We start from the raw sequence: 23716 nt of genomic DNA, 5'->3' as shown, positions 1-23716 counted from the left end.
TTCTGCGATTCTAAAATCTGGCGCCTCCTGCCTCTCGCACTCCCTTCCACGGGGTTTTTGTGGTGCTCCCGGCAGCTGAACACAGAGCAAGAGGCCCTTCGGCACTCTTTTTTTCTTTTCTTTTTTTTTAGAGTTTGGATTTGATATCCCGCTTTATCACTACCCTAAGGAGTCTCAAAGCAGCTAACAATCTACTTTCTCTTCCTCCCCCACAACAAACACTCTGTGAGGTGAGTGGGGCTGAGAGACTTCAGAGAAGTGTGACTGGCCCAAGGTCACCCAGCAGCTGCATGTGAAGGAGCGGGGATGCGAACCCGGTTCATCAGATTACGAGACTACCGCTCTTAACCACTACACCACACTGGCTCCCATTGGCTGGCAGTGAATGTCAGTCTCCCTACTCCCAGCTCTGTGGTCCACGTGGAGAGTCAGGGCTTTCCTGTCTTTGTGGAGACAAATAACCGCAAATGGTCTTGGACCGCAAGATTAACAATTACAAGTGGGGCCTGCACAGAAATGTTGCCATGTCGCGTGCTCCTGCTCAGGGATTGAGCTCAGCAGCCAAACCCTCTTTCCCCCAGAATAGTCTCCCCTGTTTCACTTCAGCCTTGTTTCCCACTCCTACCAGATGTTCAGTGTTCGCTGTGGTTACTGAGAATGCTCAGTCAAAGCCTGTTGACCCCTTACCATTTGTGTATGTGGGGCGTGCCATTTTGGCCGCATAAGGTTCAGCACTTGGGAAATCTGCTTGCTGTTGGAATATATCAGGGATGGGGAATCTGTGGGCCTCTAGATCCTCATCTCAGTGGCACAATGGGTCAGCACATCTTGCTTGGTGGTTCGAGTCCACCCAGAGATGGCTGCGGGCAGGATTCCAACTCTACAATTCTACGATTCTTTGATTTTATGACTATAACTTCCATTGGTGCCAATCGACAAATGGTCAGGGATTGCTGAACAACATCACTGTACAAGCCACAAGTTCCCTTTCCCTGGTGCATACAGTAGAAAAGAAAGAAGGTGTTCATGCATTTAAGGACTGGGTCAAACAATTTACATTTCAAACACTACATGTATTTAATCTCTGAGATAGAACTACTTACTGAAGGCCAACTATCATGCCTAAGGAAGACTGGAGGTTGCACAGGAAAAGAAAGGACAAAAAGTTAATTACCCCAAATGCGTGTCAAGCTGGGGCTGACACGCCTGGAATGGCTAGATTTCCTACCTGTTGTTAGGTGCTGGATTATGGTATACAGTGGTAACTCAGAACTCGAATGGCTCTGTTCTTGAACGTTTCGGCTCCCGAACTCCAAGAACCCGAAAGTGCTCTGGGTTTTTAACAGAACATGAACGTCCACCATGGCTTCCGCTGTGCAAAATCCTAGCTGTCAGCCAATCGGAAGCTGCACCTCGGAACATTTCAGAAGTCGAACGGTCTTCTGGAATGGATTACGTTCCAGTTCTGAGGTACCACCTGTACTTGTTTCTCAGGCCTATTCATTACTTTATTAATAAATTAAGTAATATAATAATAATTTATTAATTTATTAATAAATTAAGTAATTTATTAAAAACACATTTATTCAAAAGTTGCACTTCAGCTTTGTCCACTGCCATAACACCACAGAACGATCACTCCAGTCCTCAGTCCTCTGTCACTGTCATGTTGGCTCACCAAATATACTCAATACGAGACCACCTACTGATATGGTTTACTAGACATTTTCAACCATTATATCTCCCCCACAGACACCTCTGTGATGATGATGGCATTGAAATGCCCTGTTCTTCTTTAATAAAGTAGAAAAAGGAGACCAAATTGTCCCAAAGATATCTTTTTTTGGAGATGCCTTTGATTATTCACCAATTGTATGTGAGGCGTGTCTTTTTTTATACTTGTTTTGATATTGTTGGTTTTATTTCAATAGTTTGTACACACACAATAATAATAATAATAAATATTTGTATATTTATTATTGTATAATTTGTATACTGCTCAATCACTGTAGTCTCTATGTGGTTCTATGGTTCTTATACTGATTCATGTATTTCAGTAGATTGATTTGTCCCAGGGGACTTCCGAGTTGAAAGGTGGAGCATAAATTTAATAAATGATGATGATATTTATTATACATGTGGCAAAGCGTGCCACATGTATCATAAATGTGAAGTCCCACAGGGTGGAATCCAATGTCATTCATCTGCCCACAAAATAGATACTATTGGCTCAAGGGATTCCCTGTGCAACCCCCAAATTTGCCGCAGAGGATTTGGAGTCAGTTATGGGAGTTGGGGGAGCTGCAGGTAAGGGGGGGGGGGAGAAATTGCACCATGTTAGCAGATGTTTCCCCACTGCTTTTAATGAGGCTTTGTTGTTGTTGTTTAGTCATTTAGCCATGCCTGACTCTTTGTGACCCCATGGACCAGAGCACGCCAGGCACTCCTGTCTTCCACTGCCTCCCACAGTTTGGTCAAACTCATGTCTGTAGCTTCGAGAACACTGTCCAACCATCTCGTCCTCTGTCGTCCCCTTCTCCTTCTGCCCTCCATCTTTCCCAACATCAGGGACTTTTCCAGGGAGTCTTCTCTTCTCATGAGGTGGTGAAAGTATTGGAGCCTCAGCTTTAGGATCTGTCCTTCTAGTGAGCACTCAGGGCTGATTTCCTTAAGAATGGATAGGTTTGATCTTCTTGCAGTCCATGGGACTCTCAAGAGTCTCCTCCAGCACCATAATTCAAAAGCATCAATTCTTCGGTGATCAGCCTTCTTTATGGTCCAGCTCTCACTTCTATACATCACTACTGGGAAAACTATGGCTTTAACTTTAATGAGGCTTACTCCCTAGTAAATGTGTTTAGGACTACAGGCTGAATTCTTGAATGATCTTCTATGTCATAATTTCCTGGTATGTGGAAAGCTAGTAAGTCAGGGGAAAGGGTTTGTGGTTTGGCCTTCCCGTTCGTATTTATGTATAGGTTTTTCTTTTTTTAAAGAAACAGATTCCCCCCTCCTGAAATGTGTGATTTCCATTCTGAAGTCAATAAGGCCCACGAGGGCGTTATCACATATTTTCTCTCCCGAATGTGTGCATTGGCTTTATGAGGAGTTTTGTGGCATTTCCTTCTGGCCCATAATAAGCAAACTCCACCAGTCACCACACTGCTTGGCTGTTTCCCTTCACAACTCCCAGCTGAATTATGAAAAAGTATGTACTTATACCATTAGAAGGGGGGGGGAGAATTCTTTACCTCCAAATCAACAGATAATAGAAAGTGTTTTATTGTCAATCAGATGTAGAATTCAGCAAAAGTTCATTTCCACACTTTGTGTTGAAGTTAAAATTAATTTCCTTCACCTTTATATATAGATATATTTTTGTAAAAAAATGGTCAAAAGTTATATTATAAAAGCGAAGAAAGAAAGAAATCACAGCAATAAATTAAGATGACAAAGAGAGAGAGAGAGGAGGAAAACCACCCAGGAGAGGAAAACAAAATCTAGGAGCAACCGCAGAGAGACTAAAGCAGGTTTAAAATAGATCGTATTTTTAAAAGGTGCTTTCAAAATGCTTAAAACAAATAGCAGCATAGAAGAATCATAAATACAAGTGCACATGTGTCCTTCCTAAAGTTCCCCTTTCATCAACCAAAACAGTAGTACTCGTCAGACTCAATCTTGGTATGTTTATGGAGGGACTGTGAGTCGTCTATAAGAGAAGAGTCACTGAACTGGTCCATGTCTGAAGGAGTACGTTGGCCAGGGACATCGTCCGCCAAAGTGTCCAGGTAGCTCCCCACGGAGATTCCATCCAGCCCATCACTGCCGTCTTGCAAACTGTTGTAGCTGCCTCTCAGTGATGTCTCCTGACTCTCTAGCAAGCTGCAGAGACTGCCACTCAAACTGCTGCCCCTGCTGGTGATTGTTCCTTTTTCTTCAATCAACCACTTGATTGATTCGATGCTTTCATTGATGATCAGTAGCTGCCGCATTAGTTTGACATCTGTGGCTCGGAGATCAACCTGCGTGCAGAAGAACAACTCATCAGTACACTGGATTCAGATCGATCTACTCATCCACGGACGCAAACTGACACACAATTGTAATAATTCAGCACAGGCTTTTCTTAGTAATGCATTAACGTTCAACCCATTGGTTCGAGTCCTCCCTTCCAGAGCAGGAAAAAACAAGCTTGCTCCATCTTACATGTGACAGCCCTTGAGCTATGGCTATCTCCTCTCAGTCTCCTCTTTACCAGGCAAAACATCCCCAACTCCCTCAACCATTCCTCATAAGGCTTAGTTTCCAGACCCTTGAACATCCTGGTCACTCTTTGCACACATTCTAGCTTGCCAATATCCTTCATAAATTGTGGCACCCAGAACTAGACGCAGTATTCCAAGTGGGATCTGACCAAGTCAGAATACAGTGGGAATGTAACTAGGGTTGTTGAGCTTTTTGGAGGAATCCTCCCCCCCAAAAATAGTGATTTTAAGCTTTGGGAGCTTCCCCACCCCCCATCGCGTTGTCATGCAACCGAGTTTTCCCTGACATCTGGCCAATTTGGCAACATTCCCCCCTGACGCCATTTGCACACCTGAAAACCAGGACACATCAGGAATTTTCCTGACGTACAGCAAGCCTAAATATAACTTTCTGTGAACAGGACACTAGACTTCTGTTGATGCAGCCTAGAACAGCATTAGATTTTTTGCTGCTGCTGCTGCATCACACTGTTGACTCATTTTGAGTAAGAACACTAATCTTAAAATGAGTATTTAAGAATAAAAGATATGCACTAGATATGCTGTGATTCAGATACATGAACAAACACACGCAAACAATATTTTGTGGCATAGTATAATGGTACACAATACATGTTGATAGTCAAAACGATTTCAGTCAACAAGGTTTTTATATAAAAAATGAATACAAATTATTGTGTGATGTAGTCTTTTATACTATTCGCTTAAGCCTTCTGTTTTTCTATATATGAATATAACATCTGCATTGTTCACTCACAATGAACTGGAGGAAGAAAAAAACATTCCAGACTCTGAGGAAGTGAGCTCTTTATCTTGCTTTGGCAAGCCTCCTCCTTTTTTTTCTTTTTTCATATAATTCTTTCCATAGATTCTTTTAAAATCTCAAGTCTGTCAAAATATCCTGAATTACACACTGCCTTCTTTTAAAAATTATTGCTCTGGTGGTTTGGATCAATGGTTCCTGACTGCTGGCCAAAGAACTGGTGCATTATTGCTGTTCCTCCACAATTCCCACATCTGCTGCGTTCCTTCCTCCCCTTATATTCCTCTCACGTTTCATGAACCTTCCATGACTGTTCCTCCCTCATTTTCCCTGCCCCACCTTTGTCCTCTGCATCACCAACCCGCCTTTCCAAGGAACCTAGTTCCACCCTACAACTTCCTTCATTCGCCCTGCAAGTCCCTCCTGGATCTAGTCAGTCAGAAAAGCAGGGGTGAAGATTGAACCTCATGCTTGGGGACCCATTGTGGTCCCTTCCAGGTCTCTCCATCTGACCTCTGGACACTTGGTTGGCCAAACACCTTCTCCAACCACACCTTCCACAGGTCACACCCCAAAATGGACTTGCATGGATGGAATGTGCTCGCCTAGTGGGAAGACAGGGAGGGGTATATAGAAACCAGCCTACTGCAGAAAGGTGACATTTCTATGCAGTTTTGCCCACGTTTGCCTCTGGGTCCGGCCACTGTTGGTACATGGCCCACAAAAAAATTGCACAGCTGGGAACACAGTCCTCAGGCTGAAAAACGTTCCCCATCCCTGTAGGTACTGTGACTGGTAAGGTAGGAAAAAGACCCCTGGATGGTTAAGTCCAGTCAAAGATGACTATGGGGTTGTGGCAGTCATCTCACTTTCAGGCCAAGGGAGCCAGTGTTTGTCTGCAGACAGCTTTCCAGGTCATGTGGCCAGCATGACTAAACCACTTCTGGCTCAACGGAACACCGTGATGGAAACCAGAGAGCACGGAAACACCATTTACCTTCCCGCAGCAGTGGTACTGATTTATCTACTTGCACTGGCATGCTTTCAAACCACTAGGTTGGCAGGAGTTGGGACAGAGCAATGGGAGCTCACTCCCATCACAGGGATTTGAACTGCGGACCTTCTGATCAGCAACCCCGAGAGGCTCAGTGGTATAGACCAGCAGTGTGACTGGTGCAGTAGGATGAGCAAGAAAGCAAGGAATTGGGATGTGGGACACTGGTGGAAATGCCTTTGAAGGAGAAACCTACATAATTTCCTTCTTCTACCTTACTTGTTACCATTATTTCATTAAACTGGGCAACTGAATCCTGAAGTCTTGTTTGGGAGACGGTGGCAGAAAGAGGAGCTACAGTTATGTTTCTAGATGCTTTCCCACCTGTTTCCTTGCCACGTAGGACTGGAAATCTTAGAATGCAGAAACACAGATCTTTCAAGCATATCACAAATATCATTTGTATTTTTTTTTAAGTGTCATTTTTAATTGCCTTCGAACCCTCCTCTATGGAAAACGAATTTTAAACTGCCGACAGGGCAGCATCACAAGCACTTAGCTGGATGGTGGATTCCAGAGTGTTGTCAAATGTAGCTCTAATTGTACTTCCAACCTATCATTATGTTAGAAATGCAATGCTATCGTGATTAAAGACTCGCCTATCTCTACCCATCTTGCCTAAACAGTCTTCCATGTGCAATCAGTAATACATGTAAAAGAGAGAGAGAGAGAGAGGCACCCAAGCCTAAAGGGTGATCATTATCACATTAGCAAATTTCCTCCCATTTGTAATAATAGCTTGGGAGCAACATGAGTACAGTGCATTCCAATACTTGCTTATTCAAAAGACAACCCTACTGAGGTCAACAGGGCTTACTTCCAAGTAAGCGGGCATGGGATTGGAGCCTAGTTTCTCAAAGGGTAATTACTACAATAACAGCAGCCATGGTATGATCAATTAGGAACTGATGTAGCTTTTCAAAATTATAAAAGCACAAGAAGAGCCTACTGATCAAGCCAACAGCTCATCTCATTCAGCCTCCTGTTCTCAGTCCTCTCCACACCAACTTTGTGTCCATTTCTATGATTAGCAGCACTGAGGGAAAGCCTCATACATGGTCTGGAGTAGGGCTGGGCGATATCACCAGCTAAACATGGTGATATATGAATATGTAACAATGTCTGAAATAAGGATGGAACTATGTGATTCTTGACTGTGATTCTATAAATTTGATATACAGTAAAATGACGCGGGTGGCGCTGTGGTTTACCACAGAGCCTAGGACTTGCCCAATCAGAAGGTTGGCGGTTTGAATCCCCGCGACGGGGTGAGCTCCCGTTGCTCGGTCGCTGCTCCTGCCAACCTAGCAGTTTGAAAGCACGTCAAAGTGCAAGTAGATAAATAGGTACTGCTCTGGTGAGAAGGTAAACGGTGTTTCCGTACGCTGCTCTGGTTCGTCAGAAGTGGCTTAGTCATGCTGGCCACATGACCCGGAAGCTGTACGCCGGCTCCCTTGGCCAGTAAAGCGAGATGAGTGCCACAACCCCAGGGTCAGCCACGACTGGACCTAATGGTCAGGGGTCCCTTTACCTTTACCTTTAAGATGCCTTTCTATATCTTTAACACTAACAAAACAAGATATTCAATATTTTCTTCAAGTTGGTACCCTTGGCAGGGAACATTTCCTAGCAGCCTTCTGCTGAGCGGCTAAGCACCAGTGAATCGGTCTTGTTTACAGGTGTGGAAAAAAGACTGAAGCTCAAGGTTTCAGCAGGCAAGTGTTTCTGTGGGAGTAGAAGGGTTGAAGAAGGCTGTCCTTTGTCCTGACACACACACACAGGACTATTCTGCTGTAGCAGAGGTATCATTTTAATATTTTATCCAGGGTTTTTTCCCCCTTCGACTGTAGCTCACAGGAGCTCAACTCCAGTAACTCTCAGGTGGGCACCGTTGCCATTCTAAGAGAACAAGGGTTCACGGTGCGCTCCAGAGTCTCTTTTTCTAGAAAAATAGCACTGATTTTACCTATTGGAGCCAACATGCCTAAGATGGCTTGGCTTGCTAATATGGAGCTGCCAGGGTCAATTTCACAAAATGGCATGAAATATAGGATGCCTCAAACCAGCACACCCAAGCAGTGGTGAAAACCAAAAGGCAAACTTGAGTTACAATCCACAATCCACTTTATCAGGCGGCTACTTCCCTGTCACCCTACAAGTTTCCCCTCCACTTCCCAAGTCTACAGAACCCTGCAAAACATAAGCAATGCTACATTCAAAGACTGCATTTGAACGATAGGCACAAACCATTCACGGCTATTAAGTCCTGATGATTTCACTTGGAGAGATTTAGGCACATGCTTCAATAAACTCAAAGAAACTGAAATGTTTTTAATTTTGGCTGGCTCATGTCCTGTTTTATTACTGTTTTCCATTCATATTGTTTGTCCATCAGTGCTTTATTTTCCTATTATTATGTTTTATTATTATGTTTTTCATTTCTTCTCTTATCTATATGGAAAATATTTCTGACAGCACACATACAGAGTTCCAATTTTATTTTTATAGCTAGGTTGGACCTGTTTTGTGTGGAATATAAATTAAATTTTCCACACCTTAAAACACACTCACATACACACATGTAGGATGTGAGCAATAACCACAAGCTATACCTCTGCTGTTTTTGTGTGTGTGTTTTTTAATGCTTGCTATTCATTGTATAAACACTTCTCTCATTATTGGCTGATTTTCTGCAGTGTGGACCATCACTTCTTTTCCTCATATTGCAAGGGACGGAATGGTTTCATGTTTTGCCCCATTAGCATTTCTTTTTGCTTATTGAAAGAGGTCTATGTAGCTCATTCACATCTGCAGTGGTGTTAATTTATCATGGATTGGGGCTGAGCATCCTAGCATAAGGAACCAATGAAAGTCAAAGCTCAGCACTGAGACTTAGGCCGAGTTGATTATAGCTTCTTTCCCTTCACTTTCAAACTAATGTGTGAACCAGAAGTATAGGCAGCTGCCTCGATGGATAGACTACATTTTTTTAAACCCTATTCAATAATGGTAGCCACATGTAGTCATGTATGCGGATATCTGTAGTTCGTATGATAGATGACTAAGGAAGGCAGGTGGCTGAAGACTCTACTATATGCCTGCATCGTGCCACAGATGATGGCATGCTAGGGTCTAAGACTCCATTTGGTCTACCTCATTCCTATAATCTCAGCTTCAAGAAGGGCTAGTATTTCCCCCCACCAATTCCTGCTCTCTGTCTTTGAAAGCCACAGTATTATTCCCAAAGCCTCTTGAACGTTTGCCTCCATCTATGATGCCATGTATTTCTCTATGTACAGCACAATCCTACAGACGTATAATCAGAAGTAAGATCCACTGGTTTCAATACCCCCAGATAAGTGGGTGACAGCAATGCAGCCTTAATCTTCTTTTACTTGCAATGTTCCTTGATTTGCCATATAATGAGTTACATTTGGACTGCACAACTGAAGGAAAGTTCCCATTGGCTCATGCCATCAGCACCCCCAGTTTCTCTGAAAGGACATCAGGGCAAGGGGAAGGCCATTCTGACCCCAATAATCAACCAGGAGACTAACAACTGTCTGGTTCTAAGCTACCATGAGGATCTTTCCATTGAAAGGAAGGGTACAAACTTTTTTAAGCAATGAGGCAGATGCCTAGAGTTGTTTGTTGTTGTTGTTGTTGTTGTTGTTGTTGTTGTTGTTGTTGTTGTTGTTGTTGTTGTTGTTGTTCTACTACTTGCCATCTTTGAAAAGTATGGAGCAACAATCACCCTAGAGCTCTGAAAAGCACTGACAGAAGAAGGTGGAAGCTGCAGTGTGGACATCAAGACAAGGACACTGGGAGAAGCTCTGGAGAAGACTGAAAGACAGCAGTGCTTTATACAGAGACTGGAAGCGGGGGGAAGGACTTCATCCCCTTCCTTATTCTGGAATCCAGCTCCAGGGTTCAGAGGAGAGAGGCCTGATTTAAGCACGGCTTGAAGGTTTGAGTACAACCTTTTAAATGTATTTGTTTATATTAATTAGCGAGATTTACAGCCCACTCCATCCTAAAGGCCTTTGAAAGGAAATACAAGGGTATCGTGCAGTCAGCAGCACATCTAATTTCTCTGGCTACGTGCAGCATGAACTTGTTTGTAGCTGGACAGACTGAATGCCGCCATTCACAGCAAGGACTGAAACATAAGCAAGGACTTAACCATCCAGAGGTCCTTTACCTTTATCTTAGAAAAGCACACAAAGGAATGGTTTCAAGCACAAGAGTTAAGACACATGCTGATGCATGTCACACTACTGCCCTGAATCTTGAAAACCAGTTCTAGACCCAGTACCCCCATCCACACACCCCACCAAAGCATGAGTAATCTTTACATTGGCTTTGCCCATTCCCTATTTTAAAATGGTCTTAAAACACAATTGCAGTGCCAACCTGTCCGGTGTAGCCTGGCTACTGGGAGCCTTTCAAGGACTGTGACCCTTAAAGGAACAGAGAAGCTGCTAACTACTTGGATAATTAGTTCTGTCCTGTTAACTTGTAGCTGTAGCATTCCTCATTTTAAATTTAATTAGTTTGTTCATGTCTGGGGAGGCAGGGTGGAAGGACTCTGGACCCAGAAAAATTGCTCCCTTAAACAACAACAACCTGTACTTTTTATTATTGCAGTTGCAAAGATGGCAGGCACTTGAAGTCACAATGCTTTGCATAGGACTGGAAACCCTAGCTGTGTGAAGTGTGGACTTGAGCAGCCCTTATAGCCTAACAAAATCCATAGATTTAAGAGCCCACGTGTAACGTCAAGGTTGCATCCGAGGGTTATTCAGATCTGTAGGAGAGGTTAGTTACACATGAAAACTAGTATAAACAGGGGGCTAATTCATCGCATCTATCCCTGAACGAGCCTGGACTGATTGTAATAAAAAACAGATGTCTAGCATATGGCACCAGAAAGATCGGCAGCATGAAAAGACAGCTATTGAAACTCAAATGTTTCCTTTCCCCCTTTCATGTCCTTGGGAAACAGGGATGAATGAAGTCAGGTGGAGTGGAGATCTTCAAAGCTATCCCGAATTAGTGCCGTTGACATTGCAGTTGTTTAATAATAAGACTAGGACGAGGGAAGGCTGCATTTTATGCGGTACACATTTCTCCTCGTAGGGGAGCAAGAAATGTGCTTAGAAAATCCCTAGTACAAACTTACCGATGTTGTCAGACACAGTAATACAAGTGTAAACATTTAGGTCAGTGCCCAGAGATAAGGAGCGGCTGCTGGTGTCAGAAAATTTTGGAACAGATGGCACACGATCAATTCATTATTATGTGTTCTAGACATCTGTCTCAAGCAAGAAGGCTGAATTGTGGCTGAGTCATATAAACATCCAGGGGATAGACTTTAAATCTGCACATTATCCATGCCTGCCTTAACATGAAATTCTCCCTAGCACCACCACCACCACCCCGGCCCGGTAACATAGCTCATTCTTTGGAGTCACGGTACATACAATATATACCATATGTGTTATGAGTGGGGCAACTTTTGTGTGTGCCTGAATTTGGACAGGTGAGTGAGGATTTCGAGCTGCTGATCCCTCTTAATCCAATTGGTTTAGAGCCTTGCACTGTGGACTTGCACTGTCAGAGAGGGTTGGCTCATGACAAACTGCTAAATTAAGATGTAAAAATAGATACTTATAGGCACAAATGTTAGCAGGAGCGTACAGAACACAGCATGATGGTTGGAGGGATATTCCCAACTGAATATCCCAGAGACACACACACCTGGCCAATAAGCTCATGCCCTCCAATATTTCTCTGATGAAAATAGGGATGTCCTATTCAACAACCACAACAGCAATCTTATTATTGATACCCCATCCACCTGATTAAGTTTCCCTAGCCACTCTCGGCATGTTTGCCCAAATGGCAACATGGTCCCACAGTTGGGAAAAAACAACGCTGTTCTAATTGGAGATACCGGGGCCATTTCACACAAAGCTTTTGTTTGTCAGTAATAACATCTCCAGGAAATAGGGTTGTTCTCCCTGCCATCCAACTCTCTGAATCCTAAGGGTACTGGATCTATAATTTTCTTGGCAAGATTTTCCTCCGTGGGAGCATTACTGGTTAAGGGAGGCTGATCTAACTTCCTTTAGAAATGGCTGTAGAAATAGTTAATCCAATGTAAAGTCGAGGTGGGCCACATAAAGCAGTGGGTGGTCAGTCAGGGGCCATATACCAGGACCTGGGAGTGGACAGGGCCAGGTCTGGGGTCCCGCTTGCTTCCCCTCACACTTATACACATGCATACTCTCTCTCACACACATTCACTTGCACAATCTCACTCAGGCAACGTATTCATTCCTCATTCCCAGTAGCCATCCTCCCCCAGCCTCCCTCACACAGACATCCTAAGCGCCTTGCTCCCTCGCAATCACACAGACGCACAACCTTCACACAGATACAACCTCCCCTGATCTCTTTCTTCTCTCCCGCACAAACCATTATTTAACCTCCCTTCCCGGCAATTCCGAAGTACCATGCTGCTTGCCTGAGGTCAGAAATGGGGTTTGTTGGGGGCGCAAGGTCAAAGCCTCTGCTCTCCATTAAGACCTGATGCAGCCTGAATGGAGCTCAGTCCATAGAGTATGAGCCTCTTTAGGGTCATGGGTTCGAGCCCCATGTTGGGCAAAATATTCCTGCCATGAACTCGATGACCTTCATGGTACCTTGCAGCTCTACAATTCTATGATTCATTGTCCCCATATTGCTGTTAGCAGCAATGGGACAGTGAACTTGGCTTCAATGGGAGTGCTGAGGGAGGCATATTAAAGCCCCAACTGCTGTTCTTTTGCTGCTAGTAACAGTCCCTGAGGCTTGGTGGGCCACAGACCTCATATGTGTAACATAAAGCATCATAATCTTCCTAGCAAAAAAAAAATATTGCGTGCACATGTTTCTACCTCTACCACACCCTTCTTATGTTATGTTGTTTATTATTTCTTATATTTATATGCCATATCCCCCCCCCTCCAAAGTGGTGTACATGGTTATCTCTTTCAGCTTCGGCCTTCTGGAAGAAGATACAGGGTTATAAAGAATAGAACTAGCCACCTGAGAAACAGTTTCTATCCAAATGCGATTTTGGTTTTAAACACAGTGTAAGGAAGTCTCTATGGGAGTGTATTGTATTTAATTATGGGGTATCAGAGTTTTTAGGAGGTTGACCAGGCTGGGCTAGCTGGGATAGGCTTGTTGGTTTTTGAATGTCTGATGTAGATTTTTTTCAATTTCGTTGTTCTGTATGGGACAATGACAATAAAGATTATAGTATCGTATTGTATCCTCCTCCCCACTGTACCCTAACAACAAGCCTATGAGGTAGGTTAGGCTGAGAGACAGTGAGTGGCTCAAGGTTACCAAGTGAGCATCGTGGGTGAGTGGAGATTCAAATCTTGGTCTCCTAGTCCAACACTCTTGATATCTTTCATAAGGGCCAATGGAAAACAAACATGTTCAAATCATGGTAGGAAATAGCTCTAAGAACATTGCAGCCTACTCCCTCCTCTGCTCTTGAAATTTGTGCTTACTCAGTTGTTCTGTTAATGTGCTTTGCGAATGTACATTTCCTTGCTAGACATTACATGTATTAAATTGTTCTACCCAGAGGCCCTTGCAAAAAAATTAGCCAAGAAAAGTAATACTAATTACTACAAGCACGGTATGCAATATTAAAATGCTAACATGAGATGGCTGATAAAAGGCTTGGAATAAGACGGTGCAAATTCTGAATGCAACTGAGGCAAGCTAATATATGCATTTTGGCCTAATATATTTAGGAGCTATTACTGTTTTGGGCATGGTTTGGACATGGGATTATTTATTTATTTATTCTGAAAACAACCTGAAGAGTTTTAATGAAGACTATGCATTACCACTGTAGCAAAGGAAATGTTCTGCAAGGCTTTGGACAAGTACGAAATGTTTTGCAATTCCTCACAGCAGCAATTACGGATTGGGAAGCAGCCACAAACCTGTTTGTTTCCCTAAACTACTACTGTTGACATTAAACTGGGAAGGATTAGGGTAGTAACCCGGCCCATTTGCATCGTCAAGACTTCTGGGGACACACCTGTCAGTGGAAATGTTGTTATGAATGAGCCTAAGGGGTTGGGAGATCATTGCAGAACAGCCAGAACATAAAAACATTATTACATTGAATATTAATAACATACAAATTAATTTTATAACTTTTTTTGCAAAGTGTGTATTATTTCCAGTATGTTTGCGCTCATTGGCCAGACAGCAGAAGGCACAGTACTTTGTCCTAAGGAATTGGGAGTAATATTGCCTGCATGCTTTGTCTTATAGCAGGGCTGGTTCCAAGTCACAGGGACAACAAAGGTCCTTTAGCACAGTGCCCTAGAGTGGGCTCAGACTCCATCAGTGAAGCCCCCTGCCCACCTGTTTCCTCTCCCAGATGCCAAGCCTAGGAAGTCAGCTGCCATTTTAGTTTTCCTGCAAGGCAACAGCCACTGTCCCACAGCTTTGTGGGAAAATCAAAATGGCGGGCAGACTACCAACCACTTCCACCACATATCCTCCAACATTTCTCTGACAAAAATATTGTTACTCAATATTACTCAACAGTAACAACAACAGCAGCAATTTTATTATTTATACCCCACCCATCTGACAGGATTGCCGCAGTCACTCTGGCTGGCTTGGCTCATGGGTCGCATAACTCCACACCCTCCAGCATTTCTCTGATAAAAATTGGGATTTCCTAAGGAAAAGGGGGACATTTCCGGATCAAATCAGAAACCAGGTTGGCTTCTGTAAATCCAGGACTGTCCGTGGAAAATAGAGACATCTAGAGAGTCTGCAGGGGTCCTCCAGCAAAGTGCCCTTGAGTGGGCCTGGACTCTGTCAGTGGTGCCCCCTGCCCACCTGCTTCTTCTGCCAGATGCCCAGAAACCGAAGTCATTTGCCATTTTAGTTTTTCTGAAAGGCTACATCCACTGTCCCACAGCTTTGTGGGGAAATCAAAATGGCAGGTGGATTCCCAGCCACTGCCACCATAAGCCTATATCCAGGGGGCTGGGAGGAGGAGGAGACTGCCCAAAATCAGTCTGGTGAACCCTGTCCATGTGCTTGGGTCCCAGTTGCTGCCCAAGGGTGCTGCTGCCAGTCATTTCCCATACCTTCCCTAGTTAAAAACCCAGAGGCTTTTCTAAATGTGAAAGCTGAACATTTCAGGGAAGATCCTAAAGCAATCTTGGAGGGACCAGGCCTGCTCAGGACTATTGGCTGTGTTGGGATATCAATGTGTAAACACACTTCAACTTCTGTCTTCTTAAGTTCAAAGAGGTGTTGAGCTGATGTGAGCTGGAAGAGAAGGAACGGCTCCTTTCGTTCCAGGAAAGGAATTACATAAACAGTAGGAGGATTGTTATCTCTAAAGATGTTCATATTTAGTGAAACACAATGATATCTAAGAGGGAAGATTGAAATAGTCAGCGAGGGTGTGTACCTGAAACAACCTTGGATCTCTTGTTCCAGGTGAGGAGTCCTCATTTCAGCACAATGACTTTAGAGTCTTGACTATCAACAAACTCAAAGTAGATAAGCAAAACAATGGCCTGATCTCGAGATCTGAGAGCAGTAGCCCTCACAGGGGCTATAAGAATATGCAAATGCCTTGCTGGATCAGATCACAGAGACCAGCTTCTTCAGAAACCAGCCTAAGAAGCCTATGAAGCCTATGAGCTGAACAGGGATAGATGCCCCAATTTTCACCAGAGAAATGTTGGAGGCTATGCTATGATTACAACCTGGATCTGGTGTTTAAAAATATACTCTCATCGAACATGGAAGTTCAATTTTTTAGCTGTAATGGATAATACACACTGACAGACCACAATCTTCTCCTCAACTATGTCAGTGAACAGGAGGAAGGAGGAGATACCTACAATGAATTCATACCTGTCAATGTATGAGGAACAGAAACATTGTTGCCTGAATGAAGCCTTCAACTTCAATTTAAGAACAATGCCTCAAGTTCAGAACTACATGCACAAATGGGGCCACTAGGTTTGGGCCCCAAACCTACTTCTTGAATCCAGCTTCTGCTGGACTGGGACTACTTCATTTCATTTGGCCTGCCTCTACTGGAGAAAGAGCTCATGGGCTATGCATTGCTGAGTTAATTTTCAGACAGTTCTGTGGCTGCTTGAATATGAGTGAAACCTGCAGCTGTCCAGGTCTGTTGTAAATAAAGTTTAGTGAGCTCCTAAAAGAGATGCTCTGCTCCAGAGGAAGAACTTTCTGCTCATCAGGCAATGGCTTGTCCACCTGCCTTGCCCCACCCTCCAGCCCTGGGAGCCTTTCCCAGATCAGGACTTTGAGAACAGCAGAAGCAGCTGGGAAGAAAGAAGTCCAAAAAATATATGTTGTGTGTCCTCGTTTTTCAATATTATCCTTTTACATGGGTTTGTATTCAGGCCTCATCATGGGACTGAAACTGCCTTGGTCATGCTGGTTGATGATTTCCGACGGGCTAGGGACAAAGGTGAAAGCTGTTTCCTAGTTCTGCTGGATCTCTCAGCGGCTTTTGATACAATTGATCATAACACCCTTCTGGACAGTCTAGAGGGGATGGGAGCTGGGGGCCCTGTTATACAGTGGTTCTGCTCCTTCCTCCTGGGCCGTGTTCAGAAAGTGGTGGTGAGGGATGAGTGTTCAGACCCTTGGGCTCTCACTTGTGGGGTGCCTCGGGATTCTGTCCTCTCCCCCATGCTTTTTAACATCTACATGAAACCGCTGGGAGAGATCACCAGGGGGGTTTGGGCTGAGTGTCCATCATTATGCGGATGATACCCAGCTCTACCTATTTTTTAAATTGGATCCAGTGAAGGCAGCAAAGGTCCCGTGTGAGTGCCTGGAGGCGGTTGGAGGATGGATGGTGGCTAATGGATTGAGGTTGAATCCTGACAAGACAGAAGTTCTGTTCTTGGGGGACAGTGGGCGGGCTGCTGTGAAGGACTCCCTGGTCCTAAATGGGGTAACTGTGCCCCTGAAGGACAAGGTGCACAACCTGGGAGTCATTTGGACTCACAGCTGTCCATGGAGGTGCAGGTCAATTCTGTATCCAGGGCAGCTGTCTACCAGCTCCATTTGGTATGCAGGCTGAGACCCTACTTGCCAGCGAACTGTCTCACCAGAGTGGTACATGCTCTAGTTATCTCTTGCTTGGACCACTGCAATGCGCTCTATGTGGGGCTACCTTTGAAGGTGACTCAGAAATTACAACTAATCGAGAATGCAGCAGCTAGACTGGTGACCGGGAGCAGCCGCCGAGACCATATAACACCGGTCCTGAAAGACCTACATTGGCTCCCAGTACGTTTCCGAGCACAATTCAAAGTGTTGGTGCTGACCTTTAAAACAGCCTTGGCCCAGTATGCCTGAAGGAGAGTCTCCACCCCCATCGTTCTGCGGTCCACTGAGGTCCAGCGCCGAGGGCCTTCTGGTGGTTCCCTCACTGCGAGAATCAAAGCTAACAGGGAACCAAGCAGAGGGCCTTCTCGATAGTGGTGCCCGCGCTGTGGAATGCCCTCCCATCAGAATTCAAAGAGATAAACAAATACCTGACATTCAAAAGAAGGCAGCCCTGTTTAGGGAAGTTTTTAATGTGTGACATTTTAATGTATTTTTAATCTTTGTTGGAAGCCGCCCAGCGTGGCTGGGGCAACCCAGCCAGATGGGCGGGGTACAAATAAAATTATTATCATCGTCACCATCATCAGCTCTGTGGGGCTGTCAGATAAACTGCCAGAACACCAGAAGCTTTCACATTTGACTGCATCATTCCTTACAACACAACACACATCTTCAGAGTCACATGACTGGGTACTACTTTCTATGGCTGAATGGCACAGACCTTTTGCAGTGTTAAGGTCAGCAGAGAATGGTTCCACCACTCTCAGAAGTTCACCAGGTGGTGGTCTGGAAGACAGCATTCTCTGCACAAGCTCCAAAATTGTGGAACTCCATCATTCCCAAAGAGGTCTGCCTGGTACCTTCATTACATTCTTTTTTGCCATATGCAGATGACATGCCTCTTTACCCTATCTTTTGACATGCAAGAGGTGCATTTTCAAGACTCATGCTATTCCTGTGATTGGAATTTGTTTCAAACTGTTTTTCCTATTAATTTCGAATTGTTGTGATCTGGCCTGGGACCTGCTGGTGAAGAGTGGATAATTATTATTATTAATTATAATACTGCCAATTTGGCAACTGCTGCCCTCCTGGCACCACACTGCAGCTGCAATTATGGCCTGGAGTAGCATTAGCCATGCCCCTGCCTTGAGCATGACCTTCAAGGTGCTCTTCTCGGTAGCCTGCATAAGAAGCCATGGAGAACTGAGGTGGCCTTGCTCAACCTCATCCATAAAATATTGCTGGTGGCTCCACTACAGTCAGGAACTAATCTGGCAAAACACGCTGCTGTTCCTCTTTCAGGTCATGGTGGATTGCTAAAGGATTAAATAAATGAGTGTGCGCAGAACCAGCGCCGGGTGGAAAGGGAAACTGGGCCACAGCTGAGGGACAATTTAGTTGAGACTCTTACTCTCAGGTTCGTGGGTTCAAGCTCCATGTTGGGTGAAAAGACTCCTGGAGTTGGACTAGATGACCCTCAGTGTCCCTTCCAACTCTGTGATTCCTTCCTGCCACAGTGGTACCTATTTATCTGCAGTGGTATCTCGGGTTACATACGCTTCAGGTTACATACGCTTCACGTTACAGACTCCACTAACCCAGAAATATTACCTCGGGTTAAGAACTTTGCTTCAGGATGAGAACAGAAATCGTACTCCGGCAGCATGGCAGCAGCAGGAAGCCCCATTAGCTAAAGTGGTGATTCAGGTTAAGAACAGTTTCAGGTTAAGAACAGACCTCTGGAATAAATTACCAGTAAGTACTTAACCCGAGGTACCACTGTACTTGCACTGGCGTGTTTTCGAACTGCTAGGTTGGCAAGAGCTGGGACAGAGCAACCGGGGCTCACCCCTTTGCATGGATTTGAATTGCCAACCTTCTGATTGGCAAGCCCAAGAGGTTCCAGGCAGGGCTAGGACAACCCTGGAGAGTTGCTGCCACTCAGTGTACATAATTCTGAGCTAGGTGAACTAGTGGCCAGACTCAGGAGAAGGCAGCTTCCTATGTTTAAGCAGTCAAGAGTACCCCTACTTTCCTGGAAGAGGTAAAAATGGTGTGAGTCTGAAGTTGAAAGGTCCACTGCATGCTGATGGCGAACTTCCTCCACTCCTTGCAATAGGGCAGCCATCCTGATGTCTTTCAGCTGTTTGGTGTTATCACCAGCCTTGCCAAACCACGGAATATTAGAGTTGGAGGGGACCCAAAGGACTATCTAGCCCCTACAATGCAAAGCCTCAGCCAGCTTAGCCAACGGTCAAGGAGAATGGGAGTTGCAGCAAAACATCTGTAGGGTTTGGAAAAGCTGCATGAAAGCCTTGGCCAACAACTCGTTTGACCAAATAACCACTTTAAGCAGGAGCTGGAGAAGAGTGGCCCAAGGTCTGAACCTCCCTTCAGTGGCCATTGTTCTTTCCTCTTGTTTCTCTGAGTTTGTAGCAAATCAGGCCCACTAAGATCTTGAGCAGGAATTCCAAGCAAGCTCTGACTAAATAAATGGAGACCACTGAGGGACAGTGTATGGTGGGCTATTGGATAGCTACTAGTAATTACCGGTATACAACTAGCCTCAAAAAGAGTATGTAATATATTTAAATGGGAAAAGTTTTTCTTTTCTTTTAAATTATAGCAGGATCAGATTTTTGCACATAGAAGCCAGTGCACCGATGAAAACAGTGGATTATATCCAATCTAAGTTCTACTAAGATTGTTTAGGGAAGTTTTTAATGTTTGATGTTTTGTTGTGTTTTTAATATTCTGTTGGGAGCCACCCAGAGTGGCTAGGGAAACCCAGCCAAATGTGTGGAGTATACATCATCATCATCATCATCATTATTATTATTATCAGACCCTGTGAATTGAATGGACACAACCAGCCCAGACAAATTCAATTCAATGGGAGTTGGGTAAAATTCAGTGTTAGTGAGCACCTTGAGCGGTCTTATTTTTGAGAACCCATTAGGTTTCGAAATTTCCACTGTCAGTTTTTTCCTGCACAAATGTGTAACATATCTTCCACGTGCGACAAGTAACATATGAATCCCTGATTCTGCAAGTTATCTATCCTCTTCAAAAGTAAGGTCCCAAGCTAAGTATGTGGCTGCAGGAGTTCAATGGAGGGAGCAGTATACTCTGCACGTGCTCAGTGACTCCTTTTCTTTATGATGGCATCATGATATTCCAGGAACTAGCCATGGTACTGAGAAGAGATTCAAAATTAAGACCAAGCCCAAATCAAGACCTTGAGAGCAGGGCAAGGGGCAGGGGCAAAAAGGGGGGGATGGGTGTGGGTGGGTGGAGTTCATTTCCAGGGGCAAAGGGATGGAATCAAGTGAATTCCAAACAAAGACAAAAATGTCTGTTGGCAGGCCTCTTCGCTGGGAAAAATCTGATTCATGGAATGCACTGCCTCTTTGAATAGTTTTTTATCCTGCCCCTACTACATCTGACAGTGATAAAAAATATGCCAAACCCACAACTGGGCATCATCCCTTACTTTCAAGGTATATTATTTCCCATAAGGACTGTTTCTTATATTTGACAGCATCCAAACTCAATACAGTATACTGAATCCTGTTTGAGTCAATACATAAATATTGAGGAATCCAGTAGCAGGCACAAATGATCGACAAATGCTACTTGAACACCCCCCCTCCCCCATTTCTCTTTCTTCATATAAACCTATAGGGATTGGCCACAAGATCTGTTCCTCCACTCTTGATTCCATTCTTTTCAGAGCAAGACCGCAGGTGGAGCCATGCAACATGGAGTTTCCTGTGGAGTTATCACACCCACTTCTCACATTTTAGATCCAGTTGCCAGGCCTACAGGCAATTGCCTGTAGCTGTTTTGTGGGCAGGTGACTAGCTGTGCCTTATTATGAGGATTAAGTGCTGCAAATGAACACTAAGAGCACAAGCCACGCTCTCCCACTCACGCCTACGCCAACCACACACAAGCACAGCACAGTGGCAAAAATAAAACACCTCCGGGATTCAGTTCTAAAAGCAGGAATGCCGAGTCTCAGCCTTGATTAGACCCCCCCCCCACCCGCTTATCTTATGAGCAACAAAGCCTGGATATTTAACTCTAGGTCTGTAGGCTCCTGACTCCAAAAAGGGGGTGCGAGAAATGCTTTCTTCACCTGCTCAGAGGCACTCTCCTTTTTTATTCTACTGCTTAAAAAGAAAAACCTCAAAAACAGGTCCTAGCTTGAGTTCAGCATCTTAAACAGCCCCAGCTCCAATACTTTGTAACGCATGTCACTGATAACTTTACTCTTGGTTTCTGGCATCATTTATTTTGGCGGAGAAAAGAGGGGGGGGAGCTCCAAAGAGAAGGAGCGTGGCTCTTCGAATTGCACGAGAATCGCACCAGTTCGGCGTGTCTCCCAGCAAGCGCAAAGCCAAGGCTTGCAGACAGCGAGCGGCGCGCAAAGGAGGAGTGCGGAGTAATGGTTAGATCTCTGCCTGACCTTTGTTGTTGTTTCGCGGCGGTGCACCAGGGCGCTTGAGCTGCGTACTCTACTCACCATTTCTTGCCGGAGGAGGTGCAGTTTGGTCTCCAGTCTCTCCAAGGCGCTGGAACTCCTGCTGCGGAGCATGGCGGCTCTGGGGCCCAGGGAGGTGCAGAAGCCGGGGGTGGCAGGCCCTCCGGCGGGCCGCTCGGGCTCTTTTTCCCTGGCGAGGGAGACGGCGGGCTCCTCCCCGCGCAAAGAGCGCGCCAGGCTCTCGGGGACTTTGCGCCCCAGCTTGAGCTCGACGTCTCGGAGATCTGGCACCGAGCAATCTTCCATGGCTTGGCAAGCGGGAGAAGGAGGCTTTTCGGATTAAGCGAGCTGCACTCGGCGGCTAGGGGAGACGCAGAGAGCCGAGCTTTTCAACCGCGCCGCTCGGCGCTGGCCGACCTCTCCATGCCAGTCCGCGTTCGGTAATCCAGGCGCGCAGCCCGCGGCAGTCAGACGCGGGGGCGCACGGCAGCCGAGCAGCGACAAGCCGGCCAGGTGACCCGCCGAGGGAGGCAGCAGCAGCAGGAGGAGCCGCTGTCGCCGCTTCCCCGCAGCTGCATTATTTGGATTTTGCAAACTTCAGTCCTTGCGGTTGTTGCACCAGCTGCCTGCGCCGAAAAAAAAACCAAAAACCGCGAGCCGGGCGGCTGCAGAGTGCAGATCCCCCGCAATGAAGATGCAAGGAAGCAGAAGCCAGCTACTTGGAAGATCAGGAGGGAGAAGGGACTTCTTGGAGAGTTGCTGCTCTCCTGCTCCTCCCGAGCCCGATCCCTTCTCAAGTCCGGTAGACTTGAGTGATCAACTGGAGTGAGCGCCCTCCCGGATTAATAAGCACGCACAGCGCTGCTCCTGACCGATCCCGGTGCGCGCGCGCGTGGAGAGAGCTCCCTCTATATCCCCCAGCAACAATTACGCAATAACTCCGCTTCCTCCTCCGATGCAACCGGTCCTACTGGCTCGTCTATACGGTGCAGCCAGTTCGATCCAAGTCGTCTGAGTATTGTCGAAAGGCAGGTGTACCAGAGGAAAGACAGCCCTTTACCGTAATACTTAGAAAGGGGACTCCTCATATTCCCTAAACGTTTCCAGCATTTGTTAATTTATGGCCCTCTATATATCTGAAGCATTGTTCAGCTCAGACACTGAGGTCCAGCTCCGAGGGCCTTCTGGTGGTTCCCTCAGTGCAAGAAGTGAGGTTACAGGGAACCAGGCAGAGGGCCTTCTCGGTAGTGGCACCAGCCCTGTGGAACACCATCCCTTCAGATGTCAAGAAAATAAACAACTATCTGACTTTTAGAAGACAACTGAAGGCAGCCCTGTTGAGGAAAGTTTGTAAATTTTTTTGTTTTTGTTTTTTTTATGAGTTGGAAGCCACCCAGACTGGCTGGGGAAAGCCAGCCAAATGGGCAGGGTATAAATAACAATAACAATTTACTATTCCTATCTAGCTGTTATCCAATAGCATTACAGTCCGAAGGCAGCATAGTCTTGGTTAGGATAGCTCTATCATTCTCTAGTTCAGGGGTTTGTCATGAAGTAATGCAGGTGGAACTTATGACAAAAAAAATTGCAGGATGCAGGAATCCTGTTCAGGGTTCTAGCTAGCTGCATTCTTACAGGATTCACCAGTTAATTCCCTCTCATTTCTCCAGCTATGTTTCAGAGATCAGTGATGACACTGATCATGTTCAGTCCTCATTGGGGTAGTTTAGGTCCCCCTCCCTCCCCACTTCTGGGAATCTTGTCATTCCCCAAGAGGTCTCCTCTGGTGCTTGGTTTGTGCCCTTTTGGATTCGTAAGGGTTCACAGGCAGACGAGTGTGTTATTAGTAAGGATAGCTCAGTTGGTACACAATGAGACTCTTAATCTCAGGGTCAGGGGGTTAAAGCCCCATGCTGGACCAAAAATTCCTGCATTGCGGGGGGTTG

General features: G+C 45.3%; 1 protein-coding gene across 1 annotated transcript; it reads right to left on the bottom strand.

Moving 5' to 3' along the window:
* Window positions 1-3266: 3266 nt before the first annotated feature.
* Window positions 3267-23010, bottom strand: LURAP1L (leucine rich adaptor protein 1 like). The gene is made up of 2 exons (XM_083482087.1): window positions 21813-23010; window positions 3267-4022 (listed from the first exon to the last, which is right to left on the bottom strand). The coding sequence occupies exons 1-2, from the start codon at window positions 22074-22076 to the stop codon at window positions 3645-3647; spliced, it is 642 nt and encodes a 213-aa protein (XP_083338213.1). The 5' UTR covers window positions 22077-23010; the 3' UTR covers window positions 3267-3644.
* Between the last annotated feature and the right edge of the window lie 706 nt (window positions 23011-23716).

Source organism: Podarcis liolepis, assembly GCF_965112155.1.
Source record: "Podarcis liolepis genome assembly, chromosome: 17".
In the NCBI taxonomy this organism is placed as follows: Eukaryota; Metazoa; Chordata; class Lepidosauria; order Squamata; family Lacertidae; genus Podarcis; species Podarcis liolepis.
This window is presented reverse-complemented; position numbering and strand designations above follow the sequence as displayed.